This window comes from Chiloscyllium punctatum, chromosome 11, assembly GCF_047496795.1.
Source record: "Chiloscyllium punctatum isolate Juve2018m chromosome 11, sChiPun1.3, whole genome shotgun sequence".
In the NCBI taxonomy this organism is placed as follows: domain Eukaryota; kingdom Metazoa; phylum Chordata; class Chondrichthyes; order Orectolobiformes; family Hemiscylliidae; genus Chiloscyllium; species Chiloscyllium punctatum.
The window spans coordinates 42,803,051-42,819,872 of NC_092749.1; the positions used below are offsets into that span (position 1 = coordinate 42,803,051).

General features: G+C 37.4%; 1 protein-coding gene across 4 annotated transcripts in view; it reads right to left on the reverse strand.

The window, feature by feature from the left end:
• The window catches only part of LOC140482933 (echinoderm microtubule-associated protein-like 4), a 290,517-nt gene that overhangs the window by 46,383 nt on the left and 227,312 nt on the right, over positions 1-16,822 (reverse strand). For all 4 annotated transcript variants that reach the window (XM_072580689.1, XM_072580688.1, XM_072580690.1 and 1 more), the window contains 8 exons: positions 15,997-16,107; positions 13,347-13,442; positions 11,999-12,133; positions 9,334-9,469; positions 4,319-4,470; positions 3,912-4,037; positions 3,308-3,439; positions 2,625-2,692 (listed from right to left, as the gene is read on the reverse strand). In XM_072580689.1, coding sequence (XP_072436790.1) covers positions 2,625-2,692; positions 3,308-3,439; positions 3,912-4,037; positions 4,319-4,470; positions 9,334-9,469; positions 11,999-12,133; positions 13,347-13,442; positions 15,997-16,107 — 956 coding nt within the window. The remainder of the gene's footprint in view (positions 1-2,624; positions 2,693-3,307; positions 3,440-3,911; positions 4,038-4,318; positions 4,471-9,333; positions 9,470-11,998; positions 12,134-13,346; positions 13,443-15,996; positions 16,108-16,822) is intronic.

A 16,822-nucleotide genomic window follows, 5' to 3' on the forward strand; every position in this document is an offset into this window, starting at 1 on the left:
TTTCTCTCCTTATTGTACCATCGGTAGATTGCACTGCAGTTTAGTAACAATGAACAAGACCATAAGACATAGGAGCAGAAATTAGGCCATTCAGGCCATTGAGTCTGCTCCTCCATTCAATCATGGTTGGTAGGTTTCTCAATCCCATTCTCCACGGTCTCCCAGTTAACCCTTGATCCTCTTTACAATCAAGAACCTATCTCAATCTTAAATATACACAATGATCTAACATCCACAACCTTCTGTGGCAATGAATTCCATAGATTCATTCACTCTCTGGCTGAAGACATTTCTCCTCATCTCTGTTCCAAAGGGTCTTCCCTTTATTCTAAGTCTGTGCTCTCATGTCCTAGTTTCTCCTACCAATGGAAACATCTTCCCAACATCTACTCTGCCCAGACTATTCAGTATTCTGTATGTTTCAATTAGAGCCCTGCCTCATTCTTCTAAACTCCATTGAGTATAAACAGAGTCCTCAAACGTTCCTCATATGTTAAACTTTTCATTCCAGGGACCATTCTCAAGAACCTCTTCTGAACACACTCCAGGGCCAGTACATTCTTCCTGAGATAAGGGACCCAAAACTGCGCACAATACTCCAAATGTGGTCTGACCAGAGCCACCTAGAGCCTCAGAAGTACATCCCTACTTTTATATTCAAGTATTTGCCTTCCGAATTACTGACTCAATCTGCAAATTTACCTTGAGAGAATCCTGGACTATAACTCCTAAGTCTTTTTTTCACTTCAGATTTCTGAATTTTCTCCCCATTTAGAAACTAATTAGAAAATAGTCCATACCTCTATTCTTCCTACCAAAGTGCATGACCTCACACTTTGCTATGTTGTACTCCATCTGCCACTTCTTTGCTCACACTCCTAATCTGTCCAAATTCTTCTGCAGCCTCCTCACCTGTCTCTCTACCGATCTTTGTATCATGTGCAAACTTAGCCAGAATGCCCTCAGTTCCTTCATCTGGATCATTAATGTATAAAGTAAAAAGTTGTCGTCCCAACACTCAGCCTTGTGGGACACCACTTTTCACCGACTGCCATCCTGAGAAGGACCACTTTATCCCCACTCTCTGCTTTCTGCCAAACAGCCAAGCTTCTATCCAAGCTAGCACCTTGCCTCTAACACCATGGGCCCTTACCTTACTCAGCAGCCTCCTATGCGGCACTTTGTTAAAGACGTTCTTGAAGTCCAGTTAAAAAACATCCACTGGCTCTCCTTCGTCAACCCTGCTTGTTACTTCCTCAAAGAATTGTAGCAGATTTGTCGGGCATGATCTCCCCTTGATGAAACGATGCTGATTTTGCCCTGTTTACAATACACTTCCAAGTATTCAGAAATCTCATCTTTCACAATGGATTCCAGGATTTTACCCACCAAGGTTAGGTTAATTGGTCTGTAATTGTCCGTATTTTGCTTTACTCCCTTTTTAAACAGGGGTGTCAATGTTAGCGATTTTCCAGTCCTCTAGGACCCTCCCTAATTCTGATGTTTCTGCAGACTGATCAACCTGCCTGCATACAAATGACTGTCCAGCGAGGGTAGCAGCAGTATGCCTGTTAAAATGGTACCTTTACCTTTCTGCTGGCAAATTTGTTGAGGATCAAAAACTGAAGATTTGACGTAACATGCCAAAAGTGTCCTGTCTGAAACTTTACAAAATTTATAATAGTGACATTGTAGACATGAAGTTTGAAATCTAGACAATTAGTTGCTATCAAATTGTATTTCTAATATGTTAAACTATTATAACATGAATCCTCACCACAGTTCACCATGGTGTAAGATCCATCGGGTAGAATTGTTACAACTGATCTCTTTCCTGGTAGAGATATACAAGAACTACCTAGTTCACCATGGGAGAGGAAAATCTCAGGGTAGTTTAAAAAGCAGCTTGTCTTAAACAAGATATAGTCTACCACATGACAGTACAAGTTACATTGGTATAAGACCATTGTAACTATGACTAAGAGGATGCTGTCTGACCTGCTGCGCTTTTCCAGCAACACATTTTTAAGCTCTGATCTCCAGCATCTGCAGTCCTCACTTTCTCTTAAGCGATCTCAATATTAAGATTTACTCCATTGAGATGCAAAGCCATTCTCTTGCCAGAGGCCATCTGACATCAGTATATTAGACTGTGCTTAATGCAGTTCTCAGCATTAACCCATCACACCCTTACACAACTTTATTAATTTTATTTTATTGACCACAAATTAGAAATACATCCTATCGATAAAGCTTATTTCAAGTTACACATTTTATTCTCTCAATATAAACAATTGAGTTTATTTACTCCCATTCTAGAATCTGCAATAAAACAAGTATGAGCCAGGTAAATAACTTAAGCTACATTGCATTAACTACATAGTTCACTGAAAAATCATAAACTTGATCCTCCAACTTTAGTATTCCTCATCTTATTTAAGCTTTTGTGTTAATGAAAAACATCAACTGGAGAGTTGCGACACCAGAATGCTATAATGCATCTCTCACTGTCCAGCCCAAGTTCAGTATGAAAATAAAGGTTTGGCAATACAAAACTCTCTATTAGACCATAAAGCTATGCATGCACACAGACTGAAGTATTCAACACACATGATCGGATTTACCTGCCCGAGTGTGTTCCAATTGCAACCACTACACCGCTGGGATGGAATTCAGCACAATGACCTGGTTCCTAAAGAAGGACCAAAGAAAATATCATACTTTCTTTCAAATAAAGTATTTTCTTCCAATTATACTTCTTGGCTACAGTACCTAGATGCTTCACCAGATATATCTAAACTATAATCAAAACTAGGGAAGCTTATGCAGTCAATCACATAATATGGTAACTAAAATTTTTTTTTAAACTGAATCATACTTCGCAGCATATCTCTAAGAATCACAGTCCATGCTCACACTAACTCAAAAAAAACTCACATGAAAGCAAAATACAGTTGAGATCGGGAGTTCATTGTTGTGCCAAGTAGAATTCTCACTACATTGAATGCACATGCTATGCTTTAGTTTATAACTCACTGAATGACAAAAGGAAGGAATTGGGCTGGGAGAATGCTCATGTTTGTTTCACTGATCTTTCTTGCCCTCTCCTCCTAGAACTATTATCAACAAATCAAAGGAAATGTATGACATTACTTATGATGAAAAATAAAGAGGAGAGGTTAAGTGGCTTAATTTTCTTTTAAATTGCCATACCACTTAAAATTCACTGAATCTGTAACTATGCCAAAAAGAGGTCAATATACAAAATCTCATGTCTTTCCAAAATAAAAATGCAGAAAATAATTACATCCAAGAGCTTGTTCCACTCAAGTGTGTGGTCCACAGAGTTCCACAAGCAAACCTGTCGATCCTGGGCACAAGTAAGGAAAAGATCCTTGAAAGGGTGTGTAGCAAGACCCCAAAGTTCATCAGTATGACCCTGCCATGATTAAAATAGTAAACTTTAGAAACAAACAACTCAATATCTAGTCAGAATTATTTACAAACGCTTTCCTGTTACACCAGATAGAAAGATAGGGAAGTTATTCCATCCCTTTGAAAAAAATTAGTTTGAACAATAGAAATTCATGATACTATACAAAAGCGCAAACGAAACTAAGGTACTATGCATAAGTATATGAGAAGATAAATTCTGTTCTAACTTTTGAATTAACTTTGTTGTCCCTTTAATGGAATTCAAACTAATTTTTTTAATGCAATAACTAAAAATGCAAATTATTCTAAATAAAATATAAACTTAGCTGCAGATGAAAAGAATTGAACAATCTATTTTTATGATTACCATAAATGTGACACATCTTTACAGTTAAGCGTTCCCCCAAAATGCTTCTTCACAGAAAAACAATGCCGAGTTATTCAGGTGAAGTCTCACATTTTAAGATATCACTCACCTGTACTTCTATCTGAAAGCCATCATTGAACGTTCCTCTTAAAATGAAATTGCGCGATGTACCGATCAGAAACTGGTCCCCCTTTCCCTCTGCTACTGCTCGAATGGCTCCAAACTGATCAGGGACCTAGACCAAAGCAGAAAAAAAATTACAGATGCCATTTTTAAACTACTTTTAATGCTTTCTTCTGCATATTATTTACAGAAGTGTCATAACATGGTACAACACAGATTCCCTTAAAGATTCTCTCTAAATGCATTCCCACATCATGATCAGATTCAACATTTTAGAAAATACCTTCAGACAAAAAGAATATATTGTATCACAGCTTTCTCAGAGACTGCGTAGGATTAAGTGTTCTGGAATCAAATATTTCTACAATCTTAAAAGGTACAGCATAGTTTTACCTCAATTTCTCTTTCAGCAACGAGGTCATGATCCCAAAGGATGATTTTGCGATCCTTTCCACCTCCTGTAAGCAGCATTCCATTTCTCATTTGGCAGAGAGTGAATACACTGCCATCATGTGCTTTAATTTGCCTGCTGATCTGATATACCCCTAAATAATGAAAAGAATCAAATATATAATGTTATACATGTTTTTTAAGCAATGCAAACAACAGTTGCTAAATTCACCATTGCTTTGTTATTATGTTTCTGTCTCAATAATGTTCATTGTACTATGTTTAAGAAAAAGTACAATTGGATTATACTACATGGATCAAATTTGTACCCAAGATGATAACAGAATTTGAAAGATAATGCTACATTACATCATTAATTTTAAATATTCTGTGCAATGAAATGTTTTAGATACAGTGAAGGAATAATGCAGTCACAGGAATAAGCCATTTGGCCCACTGAGTTTGCAGTGTTTCTTTCACAGACTATTCCGGTTTGCCTTTTCCCTAAATTTTGGAATTGCTTCTCCTTGATGTGTACAATTGAATCTGGAGTCTATTCCTCAAGTGCAACATGTTCAAAAATCTCAACACATGCTGGGTTAAAAAAAAATCAAGTTGCTTCTGATTCTTTGGCCAGTCTGGTCACCAACCCTTCAGTCATCAGAAGCATGTTAATTATTTAATTTATCTAAATCTTTCTTGATCTTAAACACCTACATATTAGCCTTTTCTACTCTAAGGAAAACACCAGCAGTTCTAGTTCCATGCTACTACCTTATCCATGGAGACATTCCAGTGTCTCCCTGCTCTGCTCTCTTCACGTTTCCCAAAAGATGGTGTCCAGAATTGAACACAACATTCCAATTGAGGCAAACCTTTTTTGATATAAACATTTCCTATTTTCTCGTTTTATGCTCACAAATTGAAAGATTTGTGATGAACATTTCTAGAGTTCTGTTCTTGCACCCCCATTAAAACAGTTACATTTAGTATGCATTCGCTTTGCATTTTCCCTATCAAAATGTATTCCCATAAATTTATCTGCAGTAAAGTGCTCACCCTCACAATTCCATTAGCCACCTGCCTATGTTTGGCCCATAATCCTTCCAAATCTTTCCTATGTATTTATCGGATGTATTTATCCGATGTCTTTTAAATGTTGTAACTGTACTTGCATCCGCCACTTCCTCTGACAGTTCATTTCACACACTAACGACTCTATAAAAACACTATCCCTCGTGATCTTTTTAGAATCTTTCTCTTCTCACCTTAATAATATGCCTCCTAATTTCGAACTCCACAGCTTAGGGAAAAGACCTTTGCTCTTTACCTTATCCATGCACCTCATGATTTTATGGAACTTTCAAAGGTCACCCCTCAACTTTCTATGGTCCAGTGGAAGTCCCAGCCCATCTAGCTTATTTTTATAACTCAAACCCTTCCATTCCTGGCAAAATCCTGGTAAATCTTTTCTGAAACCCCTCCAGTTTACTAATATCCTTCCAATAACAGGGTGACCAGAAGTGCATACAGTCACTTCAGAAGAAGGCCTCACCAACATACTGTACAACCTCAACATGACATTTCTTTATTCCTGATGAAGGGCTTTTGCCCGAAACGTCGATTTCGCTGCTCCTTGGATGCTGCCTGAACTGCTGTGCTCTTCCAGCACCACTAATCCAGTATTCCAATTCATATAGTCTGAGCAATGAAGGCAAGCATGCTAAATGCCTCCTTAACCGCCCTGACGCAAATTTCCAAGAATTATGTACCTGAACCCTGAGATCTCTATAACATTAGCCATGGACCCTACAATTATCTGATAGGTCCTGCCCTTATTTGATTTACAAAAATGGAATATCTCACATTATCCAAATTAAATGCCATCTGCCACTCCTCAGCCCACTGACCCAATTGATCAAGATCTCTTTGAAATCTTAGATAGCATCCTTCACTGTCCACTGCACCAATTTTGGTGACATCTGCAAACTTAGTAACCATGCCTCCTATATTCTCAACCAAATCACTTATTTAAATGACAACTGGAAGTGGACCCAGTACCACTGATCACAGGCTTCTAGTCTGAAAAACAACCCTCCACCACTGCCCTCTATCTCCTACCATAATGCCAATTTTCTATCCAAATGGCAAGCTGACCTTGAATCCCATTAGTCTGTCTACCCTGCAGAACCATATCAAAGACTTTACTAAAGCCCAAGTAAACAAAGTCCACGACTCTGCCCTCATCAATCCTTTTGGTTACTTCCTCAAAAAACTTAAGTTTGAGAGACCGATTTCCTTTACACAAAATCATATTGATTATCCCGAATCAATCCTTACCTTTCCAAATGCATATAGATCCTATCTTTCAGGATCACTTCCAACAACTTAACCATCACCAATGTCAGACTCACAGGTCTATAGTTTCTTGGGTTTTTATTTCAGCCTCTCAAATAAAGGCACAATGTTAGCCACTCACCAGTCCTCCAGCATCTCACTCGTGATTATGGATGATACAAATATTTCTGCTATGGGCTCTGCAATTTTCACCCTCATTTCCCACAATGTCTTGGGCTACACTTGATCAGGTCCTGGAGATTTACCAACTTTTATGTTTTCTAAGAACTCCAGCATTTCCTCTTCTGTAATTTCAAAAACTTCAATTATTTATTTCTGAAGTTCTCTAGCCTCCATACCTTTCTCCATAGTAAAAACTGGCAAAACATTTGTTTACTATTTCTCCCATTTCCTGAGGTTCAACACAGAGACGACCTAATTGATCTTTAAGAGGCCCTTCTCGCTCTCTCTCTAGTTGCTCTTTTGCTCTTAATGTACTTCTAGAATTTCTTTGTATAATCTTTAACCTTACCTGCCAATGCTACCGCATATCCCCTCTTTGCCCTCCTGATTTCCCCTCTTAAGAATGCCCCCTACACTCTTCATACTGTCGAAGAGATTAATTTGATTCCAATTGTCCATATTTAATATGATTCCTTTTTATTCTAGCCTAGAACCTCAATACCTTTATTTATCCATTGCTCCTTAAACTTATTTTTCACTCTAGCAGGAACAGAATGCCTCTGAACTAGTTAGACTTTTGAAGGCCTCCCACTTGTCAGTCATCCCTTTACCTGCAAACTGTCAACTCCAATCAACTTTTGGACGTTCTTGTCTCATACCATTTAAAATTTGCCTTACTTCAATTAAGAACTTTAACTTTTACAGAAGGCTTATCCTTTTCCTTAACTATTTTCAAACTAATAGAATTATGAGCACTAGCCCCAAAGTGTTTCCCTACTAACATTTCAGTCACTTGCCCTGCCTTATTTCCCCAAAGGTGGTCAAGTTTTGCTTCTTCTCTAGTAACAAGATTTACATATCGATAAAGGAATTTTTCTTGAACATATTCAACAAATTCCTCACCATCCAAACCTTTGACTGGGACTGTCATAGTGTTAATCCTTGAAAAACTAAATCCCCTATTTCAAATCTATTATTCCTGCACAGATCTGAGATCTCTCTAAATATTTGCACCTCAATTTCCTTCTGACTACTGGGAGGCCATTAATACAATCCTATCAAGGCGATCGTCCCTTTTTATTTCTAATGTCAACATATATATTTTTACTGGATGATCCTTCAGAAATATCCTCTCTAATCACAGTAGTAATGTATTCCTTAACCAAAAATGCCACTCCCCTCCTCTCTTTCTATCCTTCCTATAGCATCTAAAACCCAGACCATTGAGCTGCCCTTCTCTCAGCCAGTTTTCTGTGATAGCTATGATGGCCCATTCCCAAATTCCAAAATATGCTGAGTTAATCAGCTTTACTTGCAAGAACCTTTGCACTAAAATAAATGCAGTTTAATTCTTCAAAGTTACCTCATTCTCTGACTTTCTCTTGTCCAATCAATTTGCTCTTTTAAGATTCAGAACTATCTTCACCTGTCTTTCCATTTTCGCTACTACTTTGGAACCCCTCAACCTCCACCCGCTAATAATTTACAGAGTCCTGAAACAGAACTAGTAAATCTCCCCGCCAGGATCTTGGTCCCTTTCCAAGGGTGAAACCCATCCCTTTTGAATAGGTCTTTTTACCCTAGCAGAGATCCCAATAATCCAAGAATCTGAATCCCTGCACATTGCACCATCCCATCAGCCATTGACTTATCTGCCCTACTCTTTTATTCCTTCCCTCATTAGAACTTGGCATTAGGAGTAAACGAGAGATTAGTGCTTTTTAGGTTCTGTCATAAAATCATAAAATGGTTACAACACAGGAGACAGCCATGGAGTCTGGGATTTTGGTTGAAAGATATATTTGATTAATATGACTGTGTCAAGCTGCTAGTAGACTAGTCTATATAAGATCTCCCCCCCCCCCCACCGAATGTTGGTAAAAATGCTCAAATTTTAGTTCAGAGAGACTTACAACTCAGTCATACGTTATTCGGGTACTCCAGATCAATATCAGGAGATCTATTTGTCTTTTAACTTTTAAAAAAATCTTGTATTTCTTCCAACAGTTTTGTACAACAAAGCCACTTGAGAGACTATTTCACACAGGAATTTACAGTGAACCAACATTGTTGTGTCTGAGGACACTGGGTAACAATGGGCATTTTGTTCCTAGAGGACATTCCTAGGAACGTCCTAGGAAATGTTCCTAGGAACATTTTGTTCCTAGAGGAGATGTATTTTAATGACAAATCTGGTAATTTTATGGTCTCTAGTACTGATAAGTACCTTTTATTCCATATTTTCTATTAAATTAACTGAAGTTGTACTCTTCAGATGGCATTGTAAGATTTGAATTCATCTTGCTGGATTAATTTAGACTTCTGGATTATTAACACATTATTTTACACATACCTACTGCAAATATTCTTTTGAAAGTAATTTGCTTAAGCATGAGACATAGCATGGTAAAAAGTAAATGTAACGAGTAATAGTTATTACATTACAGGTAAACCTGTATTAAACTGAATCAGTTGTGTTAAAAGAAAACTGCATTTACCTTTGGTTCCTTTTCCCTGTGCAGTCTCCACAGTAGTTCTATTCCAAATTAGCATTATACCTCCAGAATCTCCAGTTAGCACATTGCCATTCTCCAAAAATGCTAAACACTGTACAAATTTTGGTTTTTCATATTTCTGAAAGACAAATATTGAAAGGTTCTAGAGATAGGATTTTTGATCTGAACTTAGTTTCCACAATGTAAATAACTTGCATTCTAGACGTGTTTTAGTTTATTACCAAATGCTATATTTTATTCTCCAATGATAAAGTTAGTTTAGGTAAAATATAGAAAATTAACTTCCCTCATCTGATCATAGAACCTTAGCATCTGTTTGAAGCCTCTTCCAAACAGTTTTGCTGGGACCAAAATGATAGTAGATGAATTTCTGCAACTCTGTGCTTCTTTATTATATCACAGTTTCCTATTCTTGCTCATTTGTTTGACAATTCAACTTTGCATTGGGAGGACTGAGGTCAAGATGAGTTAAAACAAAGTATCTTAAGTATTACTGCACAATGCTTCAAAATATCAAGAGCAAGGAAAACTGGGTTGAGGGGGATTTGGACTGGCTTTGGGCACATCCGAGAGAGGTACAAATTGAATCACTAGAATAGCGAGAGAATGAAATTAGTGGTATAGGTTGAAGGCAATGGTTTCAAAAGTCTTTTCAAGACTTTGCTGGTGAAATTATGGTTCATCCAGGATTGCATACTGGACAAGCAGATTGACAGCATAGAAGCAGTGAGTGGACAGATTAAGACACATGCTTAATATGGTACAGCTGACTGCACTTCTTTAGATAATGTAACCAAGTGACAGAATGCAAATGAGGAAGAGGTATAAAATCAAAGGGTCAAGAGAGATAATGGAGGAGTGGCAGGAAGAGAACTCACTTTTCAGATAGTGTTCCAGTTTTGTTTAGCAAGAGTGAAACCAAATGAGGACAATACCACTGAGCTGGAAAATGAAAGACAACAGTTTAAAGAGAATGGGATTAAAAATTTTTTTTTCATCCAGAGGATGGTGGGTTTCTGGAAGTCTCAGGGTCTCTTTCCATGTTGTAATACTCTATAACCTTTCTTGGATCAAAGAGAAAAGATGCCAATGAGGATATAACATCTCATGGCTGCAGTTGCAGAAATTGTCATATGTGACTTTGGTCAGGGCTATTTCAATGCAATCAGAGGGCTGGTATCGGTCTGGAGCAATTCAAACAGAGCTTCTGGAAAGAATGCGAGGCAAAACATATCTAAGAACTTTGAAGGGCATAGATTGGAGATGGAAACAATAGTGTAGAAGGGTAGATGTTGAGGTTTGAGGATATTACTAACACTGAGTTGAGGGAAACATTTTGCATCACAGCTAGCAGGAAGGTAAATCTGAATTACAGTAGTGCAGAGGGAAGAGTGTCAAAGTAGTTCTAAGAAGCAAGATCAGCTCAGAGAGAATATGACAGCAGATAGAAAGAAAGCTAGAGAAAGCCCTCAATCCAAGACTACAAAAATAGGTTGATGATGGCAAAGGGAGAATGCAGAGACAAATGAACAGATTATTTTGATATTAATTACAAGTAAATTCATTAATCTCAGTGTGTAGATGGGAGAATGAATGAGGTTTTAGGAAGCAATTGCTCATGAAGAAAATTTGCAGGATGAGCTACCTTCTCTGTTCAGGACAATAGTGTTGAGTAGTTGTGGTAGAATAAAAAAAGGCAACATTGCCCAGCTAGCAACCATACTGCACTGCTTGGGCTAAAGGAGACAACCAGAGTGGGAGACAGACAGCAATTAAACTAGAGACAAAGGCATCAAAAGTGGAGGCATGGGAGTGTTTGAGCAACTTGAAGGATGTAGGAGTATCAAGACAAATGAATTATAGATGGTTAAACCTTTAATACATTAATTTTCTCTTTAACTGCATTTCTGCCAGTACTGTCTTGATGAGTACAAGGACATTAGTTTTTAATATCTATGACTTTGGAGCCCAGAAGGGATGTTTCAAGAACATTGTTTTCAAACCAAAGACAGGCTCAACCTGCAACAGAATGTTCATACCAGTCTGACAAGAAAATAGTTAAACTACAGCTGAAAATGCCAAGATCACTACAGCATTTTCAGTTTGTGAAAATAACTCGAAGTGTAAAGGAGGAACTATTCATATTTTACATTTTTTTCTAATTAGTCTTTCTAACATTCAAGGTTAGAGATCTACTGACAGGAAAGTTTCTTTCTTCTGTGGTAGAAAAATTACAACCAAACTCGAAAGATAGCTGATTCAAGAATTAACACTTCTTAACAGTTGTTTATTTAGCAGAAGGAATAAGGTTTCTTCAGTTCATTTTTAAAAATTGTAAGCAAATTATGTCAAATTCTTAGAAATGAATCAGCCGTGTACAATAAGTAACAAGGATTCTTGGCTACAAACAGGACTTGCCTTCCGCTTTGCTCTGCTCTTGCAAATCTTGACTACATCAATTTCCAGTTCCCAAGCCCTGAAATTTTGAATTTATATCAGCTTGTGAAGAGTTATGCCCTATACCCTCTGTTGGGGATTAACACAATTTAGTTTTCACTCGCAAAATTACTTGTTTTTTAACTTGGACACAAGATAGTATGGAACACAGTATTCTTGAAGTGCTTCGTTGGTGTCTGTCAAAACTTACCCCAAAGATTCCCTGTTTTCTAGCAAGTGAGTTTCCATTCCATGTCCAGAAAAAGACATGTGATTTACCACAAGTTACTATTGTGTTGGGGTCTGTAGGGTGAAAATCAGCAGCAAGTACTGACTCATTGGTACTCTGTGAGACAAAACGTATTGCATTAATCATATGAACTGGCAAATAAACATAAAACTCTTTTCTTAGTCACATGAAAATCAAGATTCCTGTACGGGAAACTTTAATTCTCTCTCACTGATACATGATGCAAACTACATTAGCCTGACAAAACTTCAGACTTGAATTTTTAACTTTTCCATTATACAATGTTTCTACAATGAAATAATTAGCATTCTTTACAGCATATTATTTGACTTTTTTTTTAAAATACTAAACTGAAGAAAATTCTAGGAAATGGAACAGTTTTCTTTACATGAACTGAATTTCTGGCTACCAATGAGGTTATTTCTTGCCCCAATTCAAAAAGAATAACCTATTTTATCCAAGTGAAATTTTAATTTTTTTTAAAAAAACCTTGCAGAGACAGGATGTTTCCCCTGGCTGCTGACTCCAGAACCTGGGGACATAATCTCAGGATAAGGGGCAATGTACTTTAGGCTGAGATGAAGAGGAATTTCTTCATTCAGAGTGTGATGAATCTTTTGAATTCTCTACCCCAGAGGGCTGTAGAAGCTCAATCATTACACAGGTTCATGACTGAAATCAATAAGTTTCTGCAGACTACTGATAAGAAGTGGTATGGGGATGGTGAGAGACAGTAGCAAAAAGCATTTGAGAAATGAATATCCATGATCTAGAATGGTGGGGACGGGCTCAATGAGCTCATGAACAACTCCTGCTGCTATTGAGGTCAGAAATTTGCCTGACAACATCTCAGAATCTTGCAGCACTAATGGAGAACCATTCAGTTTATTCTTCTTTTGCTTGCTATTTGACGGAGTTGCTCAAGTTAGTTTGTGAATACCTATGTCCTAGTGGGATTTATGAAATTCACTTACAAGTTGCAGAATTTGTCTGCTTCTTAAATTAGAGGAAAAGCAGCATGGCTACATTTCTCAAAACTTGAATACAACAGTATTATTCTAATCCAGCAACCTAGACTTTTATTGATTAGCAAGTATGAACTAGATCAAGTCCACATTTACCACAATGGGTACTGCCAATTTTAATATTCCACTGTAAATGCAAAATCAGGTCAAGTTTACTAAAGTTTCATGGGTGTTGAACTGCAACAATGAGAATATTTCACTCATTTAAATCAGCAACTTCATGATATATACTACAAAATGAGAATGACCAAATAGGTTTACTTCTGTGCAGCTCACACACATACCTTTATTTCAGCGATTTTGGACTTTTTCTGCCATTCCCACACAGTAAGCATGTGTTCATTGGAGTCATCGACTACACACAAATGAGTACCTGAGTCCTAATGTTTTAAAAACAAAATTAAAGCACTTGAACACATGTAATGTCAGCCTTATAAAGTTTAATAGTAAAAGATACACAGACAAAGTGAAAACACAAATATATTCAGTACTGGTCAGAAGTTGACATTTTTGTGTGCAAATTTCAAAGTCAAACATATTATTAATGCTGCTTTGTGTTAGATTCAAGACATACACTCCAGATTTGTTTACAGATGTAGAACCAGGCTTCTGTGCTTTAACTAAGCTTCCACACTCTCAGCTTCCTATGTTGTCTGAAGTCAATTTTTGTTTGAACTAATTTCTTTGATGTCTCTTGTGATGTTTTACTATGACAGAATCTTAAAACAATTTGTTATGAGACAAGCTGCGTGGAAATTTAAATCTTAGTACATTTGGATTGGAATTGAAGGTAGACAAGCCTCCGGGCCCGATAGCCACATGCATGGGTCTTAAAGGAAATGGCGAGATGTAACTTGTGGGGTGCCACAGCGTTCAGTCCTTGTTCCCCAATTATTTACAATGTAAATGATTTGGATGTAAGGATAGAAGGTACAATAGCCAAATTTTCAGATGAAACTAAAATAAGTGGATAAGTTAGTTGTAGTAATGGCACAAGAAATTTAAAAATGGATATAAATAGATAAGTTGAAGGGACCGAAAGGTGGCAGATGGAGTTTAATTTGGATAAGTGAGAGGTTATAATTTTGGTCAGAAAAATAAAGGAAATTATCTAAATGGAGAGAAACTTCAGAGTTTGGACAAATTTGACTGTTGCTGCTTTACACACCTCCCTCCCTAGCCCTACCTGCTGAAAGGCCATTCCCCTCAACAGGATCCAAAGCGGTACACCTGTTTTATAGGTGAAAGGTTACCAGAGATGCCGACACTGTCTGCCTAGTCCTGTTGTTCTACTCCATTGACACCCATTCCTCTCCTGCCTGTGGAGCCTTATTCTTAGAGTGACCACTTCCCTGTGCATGTTATCCACATCCATTTCAGACTCATGGATGCATCACAGTGTCCCCAAGTACTGATCCAGCTCTGAAACTCACACTTCCAAGAGCTGCAGTTGGCAGCAACTTTTGCAAACCTTCTTGCCCTGGGTACTGGAAATCTTCCCAGTTTTGCACAGAGTAAGAGGAGTATGTCATGGCTTTGTACTCTCCTGCTAGGACTACTCCTTTAAATTAAACCTTTTGGAAAATTCTTAATATCAAATAATATCACTCTAATAATACAATATTACTACTCTATGGTCTTATTTCCTGGACCTCCTGACTATAGGACATAATACTTACAAACTATAAACCATAAAATAAAAGACCTTACATGTTATGAACCATAAAGAAGGAAAAACAAAAGCTCAAAGCATCTCTTTCACTCTGCATCAAATTCCCACTATAGCTATATACACATTCTCTGGCTGTGCTCTTCCAAACTGTTTGTGTGCAAACTGTTTCTGGTCTGATATGGTTTGTAGAATACTTCCACATCAGGACAGTTCCACATCAGGGATGAAATTAAATCAACTTGTATCCATGCCAGTAAAATACACTGCTGGGGTGACAACTTCATACTGCTTCTGAATTAGGTTACATCATGCTATTTAATTTAAATCTTATTGTTGGGATGCTTGACATTACCTGTAAGAATATCAATCAGAAGATACTGGATCAGTAAACAACTAAAAACTGTAGATGTTGAAATCAGAAAGCAAAACAAATTGCAGGAAACACTTAATAGTCCTCAGCAAAATGTTCTGAAGGAGGATCACTGGACCAGAAATATTAACTCTGCTTTCTCTCCATAGATGCTGCCAGGCCTGCTAAATTTTTCCAGCAATTTATGTTTTTGTTACTGGATCACTGCTAGAAAGAATGACCTGAGCTGATTTTATATTTCCTTGACCTTGCATTCAATTTTGTTTGGCCATGTCCAAGGTGAGATCAATTTTTACAGTAGAGAGTTAGAGCTGAAAGCCTGGATCATTCTGGTCTGTACAATTTAATGTCCACTGGACTATTTTTGTCTTTTTTGCTGATGTCCTTTATGGTTACATCAAAGTATTTCAGATGGAAGAAGGCAAAAGCAACAGTAATTTCTATCAATACATGTGCAGAAGCATTTTCCAATCAGACTTGCCAGCATAAATAATAGTTCCAAGTTGATTTTGACTTAGAGCAACTTTTCCTCTACATCAAATCTGGATATACTGAACAAACATTGTGAAGAATGAATCATTGGTTAAAATATTCAATTTCAAATTTACTGTGCTGCATAGCATCAATTAAAGTAACTAATATCTTTGAACAAAGGTATCAAGAAAAGTAAATTATTTATTTTCAAAAGTGACTGTTTCAGCATTTATAAATTAGCCAACTCTTGACTTATGAGCACGATTAGACAGTACTATTAAATTATCTTTCCATTCGGTGAATACTCAAAGCAAAAGTAGTTCATCCTCAGAAGCAATTGACACGAATGCAAATATAAAACATGCTGCTGTAAAATATGCTGCAATAAATTGAAGTACATTAATGCTTCCATACTTACTGCTTTTGAGAAGGCCAATGAACCAACACCTCGTTCAAAAGTTCCAAGACCAACTATTTGTAGGGTTGCTAGGCTAACTGAATCCCACACTCGCACATGAGGCTGTAGGGGCTGAATAGAAAAAAAGGCTTAAGTATTGAAATGAACAATTGCTTATTTTACAAACGTATTTTCCACAGTCAAAGTAGAACTACTAAGTGGATAAAGTGGTCACACAAGTGAATAAGGTGGCCAAGAAGGCATATGGCATTCTTATGGCATAGAGTAAAAAAATTGGCAAGTTATGCTGCAGCTATATAAAATGTTAGTCAGGCCACTTTTGGAATATCGTGTGCAGTGCTGGCCACCACACTACCTGGATGTGGAGACTTTAGATAGGGTTCATAAACAGTTTACTAGGATGTTGACTGGTTTAGAGAGTATCAGTAATGAGCAGAGACTGGACAAAGTTGGTTTGTTTTCACTTGAATGTTGAAGGATGAGGGGCAATCTGACAGGCATTTACAAAATTATGAAAGACTTGAATAGAATGGACAGTCGGAATCCTTTTTCCCCAGGGTACAAATGTCAATTACTAGGGGACATAGGTTTAAGGGAAAAGGGAGTACGTTTAGAGGAGATGCGAGGGACAATATTCTTAAAAAAAAGACAGTATTCAGTGCCTGGAGTGCATTGCCAGAGATGGATACAATAGCAATGTTTAAGGGCATTTTGAAAGATGCACGAGTCGGCAGGAAATCAAGGGATGTTGACCATGTCCCGGCATAATATTTTTAGTTTAGAAAAGCATGGGTAAGCACAGTCTTGGTGAGCCAAAGGGCCTGTT